Source organism: Camelus dromedarius, chromosome 2 (genome assembly GCF_036321535.1).
Source record: "Camelus dromedarius isolate mCamDro1 chromosome 2, mCamDro1.pat, whole genome shotgun sequence".
In the NCBI taxonomy this organism is placed as follows: Eukaryota; Metazoa; Chordata; class Mammalia; order Artiodactyla; family Camelidae; genus Camelus; species Camelus dromedarius.
Genome location: NC_087437.1, coordinates 26040022 through 26060545, shown reverse-complemented (window position 1 = coordinate 26060545; position 20524 = coordinate 26040022). Strand labels below are relative to the sequence as shown.

Here is a 20524-nt window from a genome sequence, read left to right as displayed (position 1 = left end):
TCCATTTTTAGTTCTTTGAGGAATTCCATACTGTTTTCCATAGAGGCTGCACCAATTTACATTCCCAACAACAGTGTACAAGGGTTTCCTTTTTCCCACATCCTCACCAACATTTATTATATGTGGTCTTTTTGATGATAGCCATTCTGACAGGTATGAACTGATATCTTACTGTGGGTTTGCTGAGAAGTTTATGTTTAACCCAGGAATAAACTGAGCTACAATCTAAAGTGAGGGGAAAGCCAGGAAGCTGCAGGTAGGACGGCTTACCACCGCCCCCTCTCTCTGCCTTCCTCTTACTGTGGTTGATGCCCTGATTATAGTTTCAAATAAAGAATAGCTCCCGGCTTCTCCACCTGGTCCAGCGCTCACCTTTTCCTGAGAAGGCCTGTTCCTCCAGCTACTTGGTGCCCCGGCAGCCATGTTATTCAGGCCCCAGAGGGATGGGCACGTGTCCCAGTCTTGCCCAATGGAACTCCCTTCCTTCAGAACTGGGTTTGGGGTGGGTCTTTCGAACAGAGAAAAATATAAATTTGGATATTGCCAGTAGCCATGTTCTTTTGTGCAAGAGAGAAAACGAGTTTGCATTAAGAAGAGTGAAGTTATGGATGGAAGAGTCAAAGATATAAGATGGAGAGTGAGGAGGACATCCTGGATTTCCTACAGAGTTTGGTTCCCCTTGTTCATGGCTCCTGTTGTCCCATCTGCATCTCTACCTTTGGAGTTCATAATGAATGTCCCTCGGGTGAAGGCAGCTGGAACTGGCTTCTGTTATTTACAATCAAAAGACTAATGAGGATGGTTACAACGTATGAATTATTATGTTCTTCAAGTGTCAAATGAGTGAGAAACTGGCGCTTTCCCAACAAGAGAGACAAAATACATGTGAAAGAAACAACAAGAAGGCAGGAGATCTGAGTTCAAATCTTCCTCTTAGCACCGCACAACCACATAGAACCATAGACTATTGGCATTAGTTCTTAAAGGCAACTCGTTTCCACTACCCATTAGCTAAATGACATTGGGAAGAGTTTTTAACCCCTGTAGGTTTAACTATAAAATGGCCATAAAGATTCTGTGAAGAGGTGGGAGTTGAATTGAACCACTCACTCAGCTGAGGTGTCTTCCAACATGACAACCTAGGCTCATACAGCACTATATATTATCAAAAGAAATTTTCTTTGGAATTATTCTTGAAGTCACACTCCACACACCAAATGGTTAAGAGAGCTAATTATAAGCGGCACGTAACAGCTGCTCAGGTGAATGATGGTTAAAACCAAAATCCTCCAAATTTAAATATAGTAAATGCCAATTTTGCCTAGCTTTTCATAAGACATTTTGACTTTGCTTAAAAACAAATCATCTTAGAACTAAACCCATTGAACTTCCCTATTTATTTGAACAAAATTTTTCGCACATTTATTGGGAGCCAATTAAATGCCTGACACTGTGATCGCTGCTGTGCCTTCAAAGGAGAAAGGAGAAGCTGCTCTCTGGGACCTCGGTGGAGTTGGGGAGGCTGACGTGGAGACACATTAGGGAATTGTGGTCTGATTGGCGCTGATGGGTTGTGTTCAAGGACAAAATGGGAATGATGAGCAGGTCTTGGAGGCAGGCAGGGGTGTGATGGAAACTGTCATGGAAAAAGTGATGAGTTCAGCCAAGGGGGCAAAGCCAGGCAGATGGACCAAGGCAGGAAGAAAAAACAGGGCCCTCTGGGCAGTGGGACGGCAAACTCCAAACATGGGGTTGAGAACTGGTTCCAGGGCTCAGGGACCTGCATTTCTGTGGTGCAGAAAAAAAAGGACATTCTTTTCAAAGGTATTCATAGATTGAGACTGATTCCAGAGGGAATGAGGGAGATAAAAGTGAGCTTTTAATAACTGTAGGAACTCTAGTATTTAAACATTAGTCACAAAAGATAATAAAAGGATCCAGAGTATATTGGACTGATGGAATCCCAGGGGCATGGGTAAAATGAATCATAAGTGGAGCAGAGACATCTTACCTGGGAGACTGGGTTGATGAGCATAATAAGTAACATTTACGGCACAATTGCTAAATGCCAGGTGCCTCATGCCTCACACACGTTGACTCACTTCACGCATCACAGCCCTGTGATGCGGCTCTCTTTTATTATCCTGTCGCAGGAGGCCCTCTTCCTCACCCATTCCCCTTTCCTGCACTTATCACCAACACACAATGTGCTTTATTTATTTAGCATTATTTTTTATTTGTCTCACTCCTTCTGATAAAATGGACTCTCCTTAAGGACAGAGATCTTTCTTTGTTTTCTACTGCGTCCCAGGCACTTAGAAAACATAGTAGGGAGGGAGGGAGATGGGGAACTCACAGACAGGCAAAGACAATTAACAGTGCAGGGACTGGGCCACCAGCCTGTTAGCAGTAGGCTTAAAAATCCATTGATTCATTTATTTATTCGTTCAATTTTCAGCAAGTATTTATAGAGCACGTGTTACACACTGGGTACTGTCCCAGGCACTGAGGAAATAATGGTGGACACGGCAGAAAGGGTCCCATAGTCAGAGGGGAGGGGAGCGGAGACAGACAATGGAAAAGGAACCAAGTGAATACACAATAATTTCAGGGATGATAAATTCTGGGATGACAGTAGAACAGGGGAGTGTGATGAAGAGAAACTGGGGAGCGGGCACAGCATCGTCAGATGGGGTCCTCGGAGGGGACCTCTTTGAGAGGATGGATGAGCAGAATCCTGCAGCTTGAAGCTCCTGAGGAAGATGAGGATCAAAACACGGAAGACAGGAATGTAGAGGTGGGGGCAGCACTAGGGGTGGGAGTTGGAGAGTGGAATGAAATCCATGGAGATAGCAGCTCTGTACAGAAAACTGAGTTCACAGCTATGAGAAAGGCCATGGTCCTCTGCAGGGAAAAGTCTGGCTAGGACCAGAGCCAAGTTGTTAAAGAAATTGTCCAGAAAACCATCTCTGGTCTTAAACCAAGAACCCAAACCAGGAAGACCCTGCTTGAGGTTATCAGCTGAGGGGTAGAAGCAGAGGGAGCCATATAGAATGACAGGAGAGTGGGCAAGGGGGAGGGACTCCATATTACGAGAAACTTTTGGCAGCTCAAGCCTGAAAGTGCCCTACGCTGAATGGCAACACATCCCCCACAGTTCATGCGTGCATTGTATGTCTGGCCAGAGCTGAGGAGCCATTGCCAGTGACAGTGGCCTTGGAGAACATCTGATACAAATGATACTTACCTGAGCCGTGGACCAGGCCAGTGAGCCCCACACCTAAGTGAACATATGACTCACTTGAAATGTCTGTAAAAAAATGCAGATGATCAGTCTCACCCCCAGAAATTCGTACTCATTATGTTGAGTGAGGGACCAAGAATCTGCTCTGTGATGCTAAGCAACCTCTGGACAGCCCCTATCTTGAGAAATGTGGAAGAGAATCCACTAACAAACTTCAGAGTCCATGAACCCTCAGGAATGGAATGAAAACCTGTGTACCAATTGCATATTGGTATATTTCTTTTTTTTTGGGAGAGGGTCCATATCATTACAAGACTCTCAGGAACTTAAGAACCACTGATCAAGGCTTGCCCCTTGTCTCAGAGAGCAGGAGACAGAGTCCCAGGGATGTACATGGTTTGCCTGATCCTCAAAGCTTGATAACAGCAGAGTTGGGCTGTTACCCCAGATTTTCTCTTGCCAAGCCCCTCACTCTCTTCTCCCTGCAAGGGTCAGGAAGAGAAGGAGGAAGGGGATTTAAGCACTTAGAGGCAAAGTCACCAAAGGATCGCTCTCCTGCATGTTGGTTTCAGGGGGGATAGATCCGCAGAGTGGAGGTTTAGAATGATGACGCCTCAACAAAGGACCCTGTCATTCACCTGCACGGCCCACCCCAAGCCCTGACACCTGTGGAATCCTGTCTCCCGTAAGACTTGAAGCCAGGACAGAGGGCACACTTGCCCGGTTGTTGAACACACAGTGGTGATGGAGTGTGATGTTCTTGTAAAGACCTGCCTCCCTACCCTTGAGTATGTAGGTGGTTCCAGGCCTCCCTACCTGCACTCAGTTTTCCATCCATCTCTTTCCTCCAGCCCCTCTGGATACACACCCCTCTTAATAGGCTGAGGCCATGCATCCTCTTGGGTCCTCCTCCCACTCCAGATCCCATGTCACCAAACCCAGCTGGCCCCTTAAAGTTGCTGTGTATCCTGTCCTCTACATTTGGTCCAAATCCTTTAGAATCTGGCCTCAGGTTGAGGTTCTAGATTCACCAGCCAGGCTCACCTTCTTCTTCTAAACTAATGACTCTGTGTCTTGGCTTTTTGCCTCTATTCTGTGCTCATCATTCCATCCTGGGAAGGGGGCCTCTCCAGTCCTGGCCCCATCTGGCCACCTGTCCTTCCCCAATCCAGCTGGCCTGTGTCACCTGTTATTCCAGGGCAAAGCTTATTCAGAATCCGACCCCTCCTTCTGCAAGATAACCACGTCAGAAAGTTAATCTAGCACCCTTTCTCTGCCTTTCCATTTGAGCCCGCGACAGCTCATCTTGGGGTCTGGCTGGTGGACTGCCTCCTGCCCCATGCCCTCCTCAGCCACGTGTGTTTCTCCCAGTCATTCTGGGCTCTCTCCATCTTGTTTCCCTACTCTGTTTGCCAAGTTCCTTTCTCATCTGTTCCTTTCTTTCTCTTTCTTTTGCTTCTCTTTATCCTTCCCCTAGGCTTTAGGTCTCCTCTGGCCCTTCCTGGCATCACTTCTCCTGACAGCAAGCCTCAGGAATCAAAAGGTGCCCGAGCCCTTTGTGTTGACTAATGCCACCTTTGTTTTGGTGCCAGATTTGTTTTGGAGGCAGATGTCCAGGAAAGCTGGACAGCAGGTGACATCCCGCAGAGCATACTAGAAGCAGGGGAGACAAGGCAGCTGGGTCATTTTCCGCAGCCTCCTTAAATCTGTGTGGGATGGCTCGGACACCTTGCCTTTAATAGACAAGGACACAAGCTCAGAGCTCAGTAGACTTGCCCCAGGTCTCAGATTAAATCAGCGCAGAGGTGGAAGTGAACACAGAGCCCTCAGACTGGCTGCCGTCCAGACAGCTACGAGGAGTAAAATCACAGCCTACTGTCTTTCAAAAGCCTCAACCAGGGCTGTCACCCTGCGGACGCTTGGCACTTACTGGAAAGTTGTATTAGACTTTCCTGTTGATTTTTTTTTTTTCCATCCCATGAAGGAGTTACACAGTGAATTCCTTGTTGAGGATTAATCATTTTCCCTCTTGCCTATGACTGAGGCTGTTTCTCACGTCCTGCCCCTGGTTTCGCTTGTCCCAAGGATTTCATGTGACGGGCGGGACACTCCCCCAGCTCCCCCCAACCCCACCCGGAGCCTGCAGTCGGGACCAATGAAAGCCAAGGACCTCATCCACCCGGTGACTAAGAACTCAGAGTATTTAAGAGGCTGCAGGAATGAACTGAGAATTGCTTTTGCTTTCTCTACAGACGGGCACGCTTTCATCTGATCTGGGCCATCAGTGAGCCGCAGAGTGAAGGGGTGAAAAACTGAACTACACCACCATGTGCTACGGGAAATGCGCGCGATGCATCGGACACTCCCTGGTGTGGCTCGCTGTCCTCTGCATTGTAGCTAATATTCTGCTTTACTTTCCCAATGGGGAAACAAAGTACGCATCGGGAGACCATCTCAGCCGCTTTGTGTGGTTCTTCTCCGGCATCATAGGAGGGGGCGTGCTGGTAAGTCGTTCAGAATGATTTCAACCTTAAAAAAAAAATGCTCTCCTGTTAAACAAGCTGTTTTCATAGAAAAGTTTCTCTAAAGCGTATTTCCAAATTTAGGATTTTTGTTCATTCTTCTTTTGAAAGCAGATTATATGCAAGTTGAGACTTACGTATAGTGTATTCATTTGATTAGATGTTTTACAAAATCCCCTTTCAACAAAAAGTGAACTCCCTTTTTGCTAAACTCTCTTATTTTACAGCTTGAAACAGAAAATAGCTTTTAAATCAGATTTGAGAAACTAGAGTTTCTGGCACTGGAGCTGGCAGTCACTGAACATTTGCTCTGGGCTCTGGGGAGCTGGGAGGGGTAGGCTGGTTCTCTGTCTAAATCAATGGAATTTTGGATCTAAATTCTTTGCTGTTTATTCTCAGGTGTCTGTGACAGGGCAAAATAATGAATTGTGAGTGCATGGCTATTTAGAAAGAACTATAAATTTTCTCCTTTATGTAAGACTGGGGTGTGGCATTTAGGAAAAATCCTTCAGTTCACAGCAAATCAGTGTCTAAAGCTAATAGCGGAATGTATTTTTTTTCCCCAAAGTTTGCTTATAAGTGAAGTGAGAGGAATTTGCCTGCCAACCTGGGAGCTGAAAGTATTAGCCTTAACCACAGCATGGAAAAAATGTGGACAAACTTGAGTTTGCCACTTAGAAATGCTGGGATTGAGAATTTTGAAAGAATTGCTAACACCATAAGGAATATTTTTCTTAGTCAGATAAAGGATATTTAAACTTAATATACTACATCTGGCATGGCAACTCTACTTTGAATTTGAGCATTGCTATCCATGCTAACATAATGATTCGTCTTTAATACAACTTTGTGTTGGTTTATATTTCTTTTGATCTTGAACTCTAAGTATTTCAAACTTACCTTAAGAGCTTTATTGTGAAGCTACAACCGTGTGGTGGTATTTTCAAAGAAGCAGATCACATTTAGTATACACAGCTTTCATCTCTCCTGCTTATAAAAAAAGTTTCAGTTATTCTGTTAAAGATTTGTTGTTATCTTCTATGCTTTACAAGGGAAAACAAACAAAAACAAACAAACAGATTTAAAGACAGGGCTTAATAGTTTCGAACCAGAGTTTGTTTCTGAAACTACGTTGTGAACGCTTACGGGATAAACACATTCACAAGGAATTATTTTACTTCTCGCGCTGCGCCCTGACCCTACCTAATGTGAAACACTACATGAAAACAAGCGGATATTACACTGAGAGGTTGTTTTTCCTCCTCAGGGTTTTACATTCTTTGAGATTCTTGGTCCACCTAATCCAAAGACACTCAGCCGTGTCACAAAGAAAAATATTTTACCCAAAAATGCTTAGCCTGACTGACCCTTATGGGCCTGGGGAAAGACAGTGACTTCAGTCTGCCTGTTTTCTAACCAGATATTCCTGCCGGCATTCGTCTTCATCGGCCTGGAGCAGGATGACTGCTGTGGCTGCTGCGGCCACGAAAACTGCGGCAAGAGGTGCTCGGTAGGTCCTCCGGCTCCGGGGTTGGGGGGGTGGGGAGGGGGTTCCCGAGGCACAGCCGTGGACGCAACGCGCCTCACTCCCGGGGTTTCTCCTTTCCCTAGATGCTGTCTTCTATCCTGGCTGCTCTCGTTGGAATTACAGGATCTGGCTACTGCGTCATCGTGGCAGCGCTGGGCTTAGCGGAAGGACCAGTGTGCCTTGATAACACCGGCCAGTGGAACTACACCTTTGCCAACACGGAGGGGCAGTAAGTATTGTCCCCCATCCGGTGGCACATTCTTACCCACCACGTGTGTATAGTGCTAAACCCATCAAACGAAAAATTATCAATCATCCAGTCATCTATCCACTCAACCTGTTTTATTATTCTCACAGACTCAGGCACAATCTAGGCACTGGGTGTGGCAGGATGGAGGCTCTGTCCCTGACCTGGGGAAGCTTTTTAGTGGATTCACCCACTCAGTCCTCATGATAATCCCATGAGATGACTTCCACTGTTGCTCCCATTTTACAGATGAGGAAACAGAGGCACAGAGAGATGAAATAACTTATTCAAAGTCTCCCATTGCTAAGACATGGCAGTCAGGATTTGAACCCAGGCAGCCTGGCTGTAAAGTTTGTGCTTATATGGTGTGTATACTATGCCAGCACAATTGGCTGATTTTACTACTTTATAAGAAAGTATTAGGGGATCTGTGTATAATATGGATGAAAACTATATGAATTTAACCAAAGCTCAGGTAAATCCTACTACCCCCAACCCCCAAACATATGCACATATAGCATAATAACTATGCATAGCACACCCTTTATTTAAAATGACCAGGCTGTATAAGATAGGTCTTATTTATGACTTTAACATCAGGAAATTTAAGTGGCTCCATTGCTTTATGTTGGCATTCATGTCTTACCCATTACTGAGAAAAGAACAGAAGTAGCTGATAAAAACTGATGTACATAATCATAAATGAATGACATCCTGTTTTGGATTATGGACGGTTTAGTCATGAGATTCATGAGTGAAGATATATGAATAATGAATTTGAATTGCTCTTATATTTTCAAGGATGTTTGTCTCACCATGAATTATTTAGCACATAGTGAGGTCATGAGATCATGGATATAGAATTAGACCCGTGTTCAACCCCAGCTCTGCATTTACTCTCTCAGTAACCAAGAAAAAGTGAACTGAGCTTTCTGCACCTCTGTTATTCCGTCTGTAAAATCAAACCAATGGCAGTTGTCAGGAGGATTAATAAGATACTCTATGTAAGGTAGTTGTCGCAGAAGCTGACACATGGTGAGCATTGCCATTAACTGTCAGTGTTAACTATTAGTTTACAATGAGGACAGCTCAATAGTCACTTCTGAAGGAAAATCAACACTTACAGGAGTTTGAAATTTTGGTGTTCACAGTTGCTATTGATCGTGATTTTTCAGATCATACTTTTCATACTTTGTTCAGAACATACTGAATGGACCAGTAGAAACTGATTATTCATGTATGCACAAACATGCAAACTACTGCATAAACCCACCTTTAAAAAAGTTAAGATTAACGCAGCTGAAATCCGTGGAGAGGTGAGAGTATCACTAAATGCTTTTTAGAGCTGACTGTGAGCCCTTCCCTCCCGTGACCCACTCCAGCTTCTGCAAGAAGCGTCTATGTCATTCCTCATTTCCACTTGTCCAGAGATTTCAATATGGGAATAACAAGCCAGTGATTTTTTTCCTCAATAGCCAACTGGGGCCAAAGAATTTTTCCTTGAATTTTTCCCACTGTTCCTTGAAATTATGGATTTTTGTTCCACTTATATGTAGAAATACAGGACCAGAAACACAGACTTTTAATTTTTTTAAATCAATGAATTAAATTTCTGACTGGCTCAGTGAACCATTTTAAAGTTAGGTCTCTAATTCCCAGTCCCTTTAATCAGTTGTGGCAGGAAGAAGTGATAAGGAAAGAATTATAGCAGACCTCTTTGTGGAATTAAGTCAAGCCTAGATTTTCCCAGCTGATTGAATCCTATCTCATTAAGAATGAATACATATAATATATTCAAATAGTGACCCCAGTATGGTTTGCCAACATTTCACAAAGTGACAATGGATTGTTATTTATCATTTAATTACTTTTAAAATGTGTTACTTAGTGAATACTGGTCTAGGGGTTGGATATACAATAATGAGTAGGTCTGGTTCCTGCCTTATGGAGTTCAGACCTGTGGAATAGACACATATGCAGCTGTTCTCTCTGGCCTAAGGAAGGTGTCCTTCCTCTGCGGCCCTTTGACACTGAGTTTACCTGATCAGTGAACTTGTCGAATTGACATTGCCTGCTAGTTCTTCTCTTAAGTTCTGTTCTTCCAGGACAGAGTCCATGCCATTATATCCCCAGCCTGGGCACCAGGTCTAACTCACACTGAGTGCTCGATAATCTTTGTGGAATTTTATGTTTTTCATTGCAACAAGAGCTGGGCTGAATTCTTCATTTTGTGGAATGACTTGGAGTGGAAAAATCTAAGTCACTGAGTGAATATATTTCATTTTTTCTGAATGACAAAACCCTGTACAAAAAGTAGGCTTATGAGACTTCCCCGTGGATGTGACCGTGTGTCAAAGTTTCTCTTTTTATCCCCAGCTACCTTCTGGATAGCTCCACATGGTCCCAGTGCAAGGAACCCAAGCACGTTGTGGAATGGAATGTCTCTCTGTTTTCTATCCTCTTGGCACTTGGTGGAATTGAATTTATCTTGTGTCTCATTCAAGTAATAAATGGACTGCTTGGAGGCATATGTGGCTATTGCTGCTCTCGCCAACAGGTAAGAAGCTGTGAGAAATGTCAAAGCCTGGCCCTCGGGTATTCAGTTACCACCAGGCATCATTGTGTTCATCATAGAGAGAAAGGGCAAAATCCCCCCTCAACCTACCAGCATTTATTCCTACATCGTCTTTGCAGCAAAATATTTACAGCACTCTGTTTTGCTCTCAGTAGTGAGCTTCCTTGAGTATGACTGTCACTGGGTTATCTTGGTTCTTTGTAGTTGCTCTCTGTATATAAGAAAATGTCACCCAGAGACAAAGTGTCCCCCTCAGGACCTAACCTAGTGCCCCTTTCACTACCCCTGCTCTGGCTGCAGAGACACGAAAGAAGTGCCTTCTCTTTGCTTGTTCTCATGCCCCTAAATGATGTACACAAATAATAGGCAACATCCATTGCACTAGGCATTGCGCTCAGCCTTGGTGTCAGATGAGCCTGTGACACGGAGATGAAGCAATGCTTCTAAAATCATTTCATCAGGAAGCAACAGGCTTCAAACCCTGGGTCATTTAATGCCACAGCACCTGCTCTTAACCTGTGCACAACAACACATGCTGTTCTGCTGGGTTTTCTGCGGTTCCTTCCTGATAAGGAGTCACAATAATGTCCCAACAGTTAAGCTTAGAGAATCACTAGCAGCCTTTGAATAGCAGTTCGTTCAAAGCCTTTCACTGTGAAAGAAAACCAGGAAGCACTTGTTTCCTGGGGATATGATTTCGAAGAGAAATATGCATTTGTTAGCAGCCGGGAAAGTTCTTGTTCCTTTATTCCCCTAAAATACATATATCACTGAACTGATGGAAGTCCAGTTTGGGTCCAATTTCAAGGGCTTTGTTTTATGTCTTATTCTATAAAAGAGGATTAGGGAAACAATCCTTATTTAATTTGTATTTTCCTGACCATTTACTCTGATGGCTCAAGGTTTCTGAACTTTCTTTGAAAATCAGGCAGAATCTAATGAAAACTAAAAAGCCCATTGCTACCGTGAAAAACTCAGCTGTAAATAAATGGAAACTTTCTATCATTTTTTGAGGGGAAGCTAAAATAAAAATCTAGTTTTCCTTATCAGGCCAGCACAGCAAGATTAATAATTGCCTTGGGGGCCTGCCAAATTTCCAAGAAAACAAGAGTGGGAAACCTTCAATATGGAGTTGTTTCCAGGCAGTATGGCTGGGGAGAGGCAGAGGAGAGTGCTCCTGGGATTACTGTAAAACAATCTATTTTTAGCCTTGAATTTCCTACAAGGCAGAGTTTAAATTAGGTGGACTTCAGCGCTTGTGCATTTTGGGGACAGGCATCATGTGTCAATGACCAAAATTGCTGTAGTGGTTTGGCAGAATGATACTCTCCTCTGAGTTCGGGGGAGTGGGGCGGACCAGTAGTCCCACTGGGTTTCCCATCTGAGTCTCAGTAGGGATGGCTTCTTCCCAGACACTGCAGGGCAGATCTGTTACATTTGTTTGTAAGACAAAAGACTGTTTCAAAGAGCAAGCTTTTCAGTGTACCTGAGTCAAATCTGTAACCTGGAAGCATTTCATTCAAATGCTGAGCCGGCTCCAGTATAAAACTCCCATGGCATTAGCTCTTAAAACCCTGAGATTAAAAACCCACCCCGAGTATATTCAAAGCCAACCAAGCATTGTAAGCTGTGGTTTCCACGAACCCTTTCTGCAGCTTTCACTTGGGAAGGACAATGGTCTGGTTTGATTAGGTAACATTTTGTGAGCATCATCTAAGCTCCCAGTGTTGTTCCCCAAACCGCTGCTGCAGCTGAGACCAGTCTGCTTTATGTTTGCTAAAAACAGGAATGTAAAGCACTGAAATGTCATTGTTGTTTGTTAAGCCTGAACAAAACCTGATGCATATTTCATTTTCATTACAGCAATACGACTGCTAAGAGAACCACTCCAAGACAGAACCACAATCTTCCTCGATGTCACTGTAATTTATATATTTTACTTGTATTAATTTGTAAAACTTTGTACTAGTGTATTATACGCCACATGTTCTACTTTTATAAGTGTGTATAAAGACTGGCATCCTCACGTGTTGTCAGTGTTCGAACGTAGCAATCAAACTTTTTTAGGAATTAGAAAATAAAACACACTCTGGAGGTAGTTTACTGACTGAGTGACAGTTCTCAGACTATCTGAGATAAACTCTGGTCTGAAGTAATGTTTTTGAGAAACATTACAAGGATAAATACCACATTCCAATGGCTATTGTATATATTTATATGTGCATGTGTTTATTAAATGAAAGATTTCTAGTTGCTTTTTGTAAGACCATGGAGGAGAAAATATGACCACCTGAAAAGATTTATTTTCTCACTGTTTATATGGTGTTTCCCAGTCATATGCCTGCAAATCTTTAGAAAGTGGCCTTTTGAACTGTTTCGTGTTCTGAAAGAGACAGATACTTCCCCAGAATCGGAGAACAGATTGCGAATGCTCGAAGCCAAACGAACGAGTCAGAACATGCGATACGGCGAGTTGTTACAGGGACTGCCAGACCCTACATTTTCCTAACACATGGGAAGCTCTTTGTCCTTCAAAGACAAGACTAAGGACCATGTATTTAAAAAGGGAAAGGCCTGGATAACTGGACAAGAAGAAAGATGGGAAATGGAATAAAGCAGTTGATCAGCATCATGGGAAAATGGGGGCGAAGGGGAGGGGGACCATGAGGAAATACTCCCTCCAAATTTGCTTGTTTTAAATACAACAAAATAAAGTATTCACTACCATTGTGTTGTTTAGTTTCATTGTCCTTTGTTTCAAGTTCCTCCTTTTTTTTTTTTTTTTTTCAGTCTGCAGGTTGTACAGCCCCTATTGCTAAGGGCTTTGTTCTTCTGGCTTCTTTATTACACTTTCTCTTCTGCATCCTCTCCCTCCTTGTCTGCCCTCCTCAGCTGGCCATGCACTGACTTTGCTCTGCCATCCCTTGGGGCCATCACTCTAGTTGGGCAACTTTCCTTTCCACTGGGTGCTCCAGACATCCGGCTCCTGGGGAAGGTCACAGACATTTTCTCTCTTGATGTTTTACATCTGTTGTACAGAGGGAGGCCCTCTCAAGTGACAGGATCCTCTGACCTAGTGGGGATTGTCTACAGACATTGTCTGCTTTTGACCGGCGCAACAGACAAGTGAGTTCACAAAGAAGTTCCCTAGGGGGAGGTATAGCTCAGGTAGAGCACGTGCCTAGCATGCATGGGGTCTTGGGTTCAATCCCTAGTACCTCCATTTAAATAAATAAGTAAATAAACCTAATTACTCCTCCGCAACCCCCCAAAAATAGCTCCCCTACCTATGAGTTAGCAGAGCCCCTCCTGAGAGTGAGGTCTCCTAATTGAAGAGTTCTCATCTTTCTTGTGCCTCCATCAAAGCTTACAGACTCCGGTGAAGAATATTGTTTAAAATGCAAAAAACAAAGGGCATAGGATGACAAAGTAAACCAATTTATCCGAATATTTAATTATAATATAGTTGTCTTGGTGGCCAGTTCCACCACGCCAACATCTGCAGACAGGAAAACAGGGATCACATGTGATCCAGCAGCGGGCTGATGAGTCGGGGATCTAAGAACTACTGTACTTTTGAAATATGATTCCAACTGAAATATTTTGAGGTATGTGCAACAATTTTCATGTGATATGAAGAGATAAGTAATTTTGTATTGTTGACCAAAGTATGGTCAGCATCGCTCACAGTGCTGTGATTTGCTGCATGCTGTCATAATAAAGGAAATACTAAATTTTCGTTAGAGGTTAATAAAAACAATGGCAAATTTTTTTTTCCCATCCAATTTAACCCCCTACCTTCCAGATATCTATCCATGGGCCTCTTAGGAGTTCTGGGACATCAGGTTAAGAACCCTTGCAACAGAGGATCTGAAAAAGAGGTATAATGACCAGTCATAAGCACTTTTTTCCTCCTAAAGCTATCCTCAGAAGAAAAGGTGGTAATAATTATTATCCATGATAGTACTAATAACTATTGAGTTCATCTCTGTGTCAATTACCATACTCAAGTTTCTATGCTGAAATCTTTCAATAGACCTAGAAGGAGGCACTTGTCTCCACTTAACAGAGTCAAAGATCAGAGAGGTTAAGTAGTCCCACAGAGGTTAAGGTTAAGCCCGAGGCTACCTCTTTAGCAAGTAAAAAAGCTATCATTGAACCCAGGTCAGTCTAACACAAAAACCCACTTCTCTCCTGGCCCCTCCACTCCTCTGCTGCCTCTGCCCCGGTGCTGGGGTGTTGTCCCCACCAGCGCTGGAACTCAGACTCTCCACCCGCTGAACAGTGAGAGTCCCATTTGAGAGTCCCCTGTGACCCTCAATCGTTCCCTTTCCAGAGTCCAAATTTGAGAGACTCAAAGTCTACCCTAGTTTGTAAATCCCTTAACAGTAGACATTGCCACTGTCCGGAGGAAATAGCTGACACGAATTCCCTTCTGTCCTGGTTTATTTCTATTCATAGCTCACACCATTGGTCTGCAATATTCTAAACCCGTCAATTTGGCCGGGAATTTCCTCGGGGGTTGTACCGAGACGGCTCATTATCACCTGGCAACATAAAAACAAAAATTCCTGTAGAATCTGAATCACCTGAATAGCACACATGGCCTCAAGGTTAGATAATTCCCTCTGAGTGTCATTTTTACAGTAATTACCAAATTTTCCAATCACCCTTTACAGTAAAGAAAGCTCTTGAATTGAGATCTAAGGAAACTGATGGAATGGTATCTTCACTACAATTTGGTTTTTGTATGTGTGTGAGGTCTCCTGGATTGTGTTTCCAGGCCTGGGATTTGGCGCAACTTTTCAGAAAAGCAACAACCTATAAAGTCTGCCCATCCTTTTGACCCAATATTTTTACTTTTAGAAAAATATTTTAAGAGAATCATCAAGTATGTTCAGTTTCCAGGGATAATTTTGGGAGCATTGTTTATACCAAATGAAATGACAAGAGCCTAAATGTCTGACAACGAGGAACTGGTTTGATAAAATGTAGTCAGCACAATAAAAAATTACGCATATTTATATTTATAACATATGTATATATACACTAAAAAGTAATTTGGATAAGATTCTGGGTGATTTTTGTTTTGATGCATTTTGCTTATCTATACTTACAGAAGTGTCTCCAATAAACACAGGTGACTTTTGGAGAGAAAACAAAAACAATAAAAGAAAGATTCAGTCCTCAAATCATTCAGGGAGTGTCCCGCAGTCTAAAGGAAACTCCCCAAGTGTATGAGAAAACCATTGTTCTTGTGGGTGAACAGAGGGGTCCTTCTACGGTAAACACTGGAGAATAATTGTGTCTGCAATTAGGCAGAGGGATGGGCCAGGTGAGACAGGCAGGAACCACAGGCTAAAAATACTATGGAGAGGCAGTAATTCCCACTCTGTGTTTGGGAAATGTAGGGACATGGTATCTACTTAGTCTAACAACTAAATGATATTTTTATAAACATCAGATATGTATCTGTTTTTTTCACTTAAAAACTGATCGTAATGAAATACCTTTACTTTGAGCATTGGCCCTTTATCAGGGCATTTTGTAGCAAAGCCTGAATTTTTCTCATTTTACTTTTCTGAGTGGAGAGAAGGCTTAACAACAGAGTGGGTTTACAGGACTTGGCCCAGCCTGGTTTGTGAAAATGATCCAACGTGTCTTAACAAGGAGAGGAATTGAGTTACCCACCCTCGGCTGGTACAAACTGTTCCTCCTTCCCTTTTCACGTGAAATATTTTTGTGTGTGCATATTTGTCAATTTAGATACTTATTTTGATGACTCTGCAGTGACAGAAGTCTACTAGGCTTTTCTGGAGCTAGACTTCATGTTAATTTCTGGAAATGATCAATCAATCTCTCTTTCTTCCTCTCTTTTTCTTCCCCCCTCTCTCTCTCTTACACGCACACACTCACCACACAAACACACACACTTTTGTACTACATAGCATTTTAAAAGAACGACTACTGCAAATGAGACAATATGGGTGAATCTCAAATAATGAGAATGGAAACCATCTACACTGTCCCTTCTCCCAATTTTATAGACACAACTCTGGATGTAATGTTGACTGATGTAGCTAAATCCTTAAAATAGAGAAAGAGGTGGTGAGTCCCCCTATGCCCTATTCCACACACTAGGTCTTTAAAGGAGAAACTCTAGTTCCCCAAGAGGGGCTATTTCAAGATGTTTATATTCACAAGTTGCATCCTGGGCATGGAAGATTCTGTGTGAAGTGTTCCACTTGCTAATTCTCACCACAACCTTCTTTGTTACATGTGTACAAATAATCACTGATTCATGTGCACGATTCAGGGCCAATTGCAATGACCCGTCATGTCTCAGATGTAGACAAAGCCTAGGATGGTTTGAAACCAAAACCAAGGTCACCAGGTTGGGCTCTCTCTGAATACCCAACTCCATGTTGTTTAAGGAAACCTGTTAACTAATATAGTCGTTCTAAAACTACAGTCAGCTCTCCCCATGATCTTTGACACCTATTACATTTTTAAACATTTAAAAAATCTTTTAAAAACCACTTTTCTTACAGGCAGTAAAATGCACAGAAAAATGTATAACTCAATAAGTTTTACATATGTTTATACACATGTCATCACCATGGAGATCAAAAGCCAGGACATGTCCAGCACCCAGAAACCTCTCTCAGGTCCACTCGCAGGCAACAGGCACCCCGCTACCACTACACTCCCCCAGAGTAACTACAGTTCTGATTTCCATTAGCATACGTTAGTTTTGCCTTTTCCTGAACTTAATATAAATTGATTCATAAAGCATGTTCTCTTTTGTGTCTGGTTTTTCTCACTAAACATTAAGCTATTGAATGCTGGCTCCAGAAATACTACCGGAATAATCTGTTTGTAAGACAAAACTGGGTGTATTGCTTCCTGCCGTCGGGGGGAACACCACCGTGAAGGAGTTTTGGTAGCGTGTCGGAGAGGGAGGGAAAAAGTTGAATTTGAGATTTTGATTCTGGTTTAAGGTGAGTCTTTTGATGGGAGAGCTTCAACAGGATTAATAAGGATTATGATATCTTTTAGGATTGATGGGAACAGCAAAGCAAGGATTTTGAGGTGAGAGGTGCAAAGACTCTCAAGATGTAAACTGTTGATGTTTCTATTGAAGAGATGTCTTTCCAGAAGTTCTGATAATGAACAATAAAGTTATTTTCCTGGGCAACAGCATCCCGGAGTAGTAAAGCTATGATAGCAAAGACTGTGGAATGATCACATCACGACAGACAGTGAGCCTTGGAGCGGTTTATGGTTTCAGTCCTCTGTGTCCAAGCTGAGGGGGATGGTTTCAGTTTGCAATGTTTTTGAAAGTCATGTGTGTTGTCTCATATGGCAGTAGTTTACTCATTTCATTTGCTGTATAGTGTTCCATTGTTTGAATATACCACAGTGTGTTTACCCATAGTTCTATGAATGGATATTTAGGTTGTTTCCAGGAAACACGTTGCTATGATCATTCTTGTACGTGGTTTTTGGTGCATATAAGAACCTATTAATGTAGGTTTGTTTGGTTTTACCTTGTTAAGGATTCAAACTACCAATGGAGATTCTTTTGTTGTGCTTTAGTTAGCATCTCATTGGCCTAGCAATCCCGCCAGGGGATTGTCAGTCACTCACTGTTCAATATTTCTGGACTGCACGTTGTGTGCCCTGCACTGCACAGGGTGCTGAAGACACAGCCGACAACAAGATTTTCCAAACTCCAGGAGGCAGAGCCTTGACTGTGCTGCTCACTCTGCATCCCCAGCTCGTAGAGTAGAGCCTGGCATGTAGCAGGTGCTCGTGATCAGGGGTCAGCAAGCTATGGCTCACGGGCCAGTCTGCTCTGCTGTCTGTTTTTGTGACTAGAGTCATGGGAACACAGCCACGCTCACTTGCTTACATACTGTCTATGGGTGCTTTTCAGGTACAATGGCAGAACTGAGCAGTTGGGACAGTGAACATATCTGTCCCACAAAGCCTTAAATATTTACTATCTGGCCCTTTAAAGAAAGAGTTTGCTGAACTTTAGCTTAGCTGGCCATTTGCCTAGCTAAAAATGGATACTTCTATTATAATGGAAAAAGAGAAGAATGGGTATTTTTGTTATTTTTAAGCTTATTATGAAAATTTTTGAAAAATTTGTTAAGAAACAGAGAGAAAAAAGTGAATCTGACTTGCCTACCACGCAGCTGAGAAAGTGGACATTAGGGGGTGCATCAGTTTACTAGGGCTGCCGCAACCAAGCACCACGAACTGGGCAGCTTAGAACAGCAGAAACTACTGTCTCACAGTTCTGGAGGCCAGAAGTTTGATATCAAGGGGCCAGCAGGGTCCTGCTCCCTCTGAAGGGCTGCTCTGGGCCTCTAACCTGGCTTCTGGTAGCCTCAGGCACTTCCAGGCTTGTGCAAGGCCTTCTTCTCCCTGTGTCTCTTCACATCGTCCTGTGCACGTCTGAGTCCAAATTTCCCTTTTTTATAAGGACACCAGTTGTATTGCATTGGGGCCTGCCCTAATGATTCCATTTTTTAACTTGATTACCTCTATAAAGTCTGTATTTCCAAATAGGGTCACATTCTGAGGTGCTAGGTATTCAGACGTCAGCATATATTTTTTGCAGGCGACACAATTCAACCTAGAAACTAGAGGAAGAGACAGCAGCCTGTCTGAGACTTCATCAGCATCTTCTAAATCAAAACAGCTGTCCTGTGAGATGTCCTTGGAAAAGTCTGAGAAACAGCACACACAGGTTTTCTTGAAGATTCATCACACACGTTAACAGTTTCCAAGTCTTGTAAAAACTTGTTTAACTCAAAACTTCCCAGATTGCGGACCTTGGAGCTGCAGCTTTGGAAAGAAAGTGAACAGCAGATGAAAAGCACAGAGTTGGAAATATGATCAACTTGTTAAATGACAAGAGAGGGTTGAGGTCAGAGGAGTCCTTCGATGACAACCAGGAGCTTAGGATGAAAAGAAAATTCTCAATATAGTTAGCTGCTGCCTGTTCAGCGGGCAGGAACGCTGGTATGGTCTCTGCCCATTTCTTCTGCTCTGGGATAAGTGTGCAGGGCTACTGCCCTTGCGGACCTTGCTCCCATATAAGAACATCATGGGCCCTTTAAACAATCCAGCTCCCTAGGTTTGGGGGGAAGCCCTGATTTCCAATGTCATAATTTTGGAGAAAAAAATTTTTATTGTAGCTGCTTTGGTCTCCAAGTCGGAGACCTCTCTGAGTGGGAGAGACAACAGAATTTCAGAGATATAAATAACCCAATTATGAGTCATTTCATCCCTCCATAATCTAGGACCAAGCCGGTTCTCCCACCAACTCCATTTCTGAGTTTATCACAGGGTGCGCTTGTATGTGAGTGTGGGCAGTGGTATGTGTAAACTACAAACCCCTGCAAAGGCTGAGAAGCAGCTTTCATCTGCACCAGCCAATATTTCCTCTCACGCATGGGTGTAGAGGTTTAGTGGGTAAAGATATGCTATGGGTGTGCCGCAGGCAAAGCTTGAGGTCGGGAAGGGACAGAAATGAAGTGACATATTAGTAAATAGTTTCTGCAAAGGCAAGCTGGGTGACTCAGTCTTCAGCATCCATGGCTAGAGGGTCAGGGAGCCCTGTGAGTCAGGTAACCTGTGAACCACTGGGTGTTTCCTTGGCCCAGGGGAGCGTCACACTAGAGGCAATGGTGAGTCTCATCCTGTATAATGAGAGAAATATTCATGTCCACATCATCAGGGCTCCCTACGCAGGTGAGGATATCAGGGCTTGATGGTTCGTGGAGATATGCCAGATGGGAGAATGGGGCTCAGGTGTAGAGAGACAGAATGCGCAGGGATGCAGAGGCTCCCTGGACCCTCCCTGAGCACCACACTTTTCATGGCTCCACACCTCAAACCCTCCCATCAGCTCTGCTTCTGAAGGTAAAACTAAACGATTTCCATAGACCAGGCAAGTAGTTCTCTCCACTTGCTTTTTTGAAGATCCCTTCTTTTACTCTTTAGAAATCATTCCCCCTTTAATGCCATAGGGAATTTATTACTGGTGGATCTTTTGATAAGCACATTTGAGTAACTGAAGAACCATAGAAATTTGTGTAGCTGAAGAACAATAAAAAGGATGCTGAGTTTCACTCAGGAACCCAGGATTTGGGTTATGGCTGTTGATCTTGGACAAGTCACTTTTTCTCTCTGAGCCTCAGTTTTCTAACCTGTAAAGTGGAGATGGTAATGTTATCTCTACCTGCCTATCATGATTGGGATGGTTAAATTTGATCATATATGCTAATTTAACCATAGCAGTGGGAAAGCAACTTTGTTGCAAACTATAAAGTTATGTGTTCCATATATTAATATTTGATCTATGAATAGAAAGATTAGAAGAGGAGTTACA

At 43.1% G+C, this 20524-nt stretch overlaps 1 protein-coding gene across 1 annotated transcript; it reads left to right on the top strand.

The window, feature by feature from the left end:
- Positions 1 to 5443: 5443 nt before the first annotated feature.
- Positions 5444 to 12843, top strand: TM4SF1 (transmembrane 4 L six family member 1). The gene is made up of 5 exons (XM_010980558.3): positions 5444 to 5748; positions 7187 to 7276; positions 7378 to 7523; positions 9918 to 10098; positions 11980 to 12843. Exons 1-5 carry the CDS (start codon positions 5572 to 5574, stop codon positions 11992 to 11994), a joined length of 609 nt encoding a protein of 202 aa, XP_010978860.1. The 5' UTR covers positions 5444 to 5571; the 3' UTR covers positions 11995 to 12843.
- The last annotated feature ends 7681 nt before the right edge of the window (positions 12844 to 20524 follow it).

Coding starts and splice junctions, on each gene's coding strand:
- TM4SF1 (XM_010980558.3), top strand. CDS start 5,572: ATGTGCTACGGGAAATGCGCGCGATGCATCGGACACTCCCTGGTGTGG. Junction 7,277..7,377: donor ACTGCGGCAAGAGGTGCTCG/GTAGGTCCTCCG, acceptor TCCTTTCCCTAG/ATGCTGTCTTCTATCCTGGC. Junction 7,524..9,917: donor TTTGCCAACACGGAGGGGCA/GTAAGTATTGTC, acceptor TTTTATCCCCAG/CTACCTTCTGGATAGCTCCA.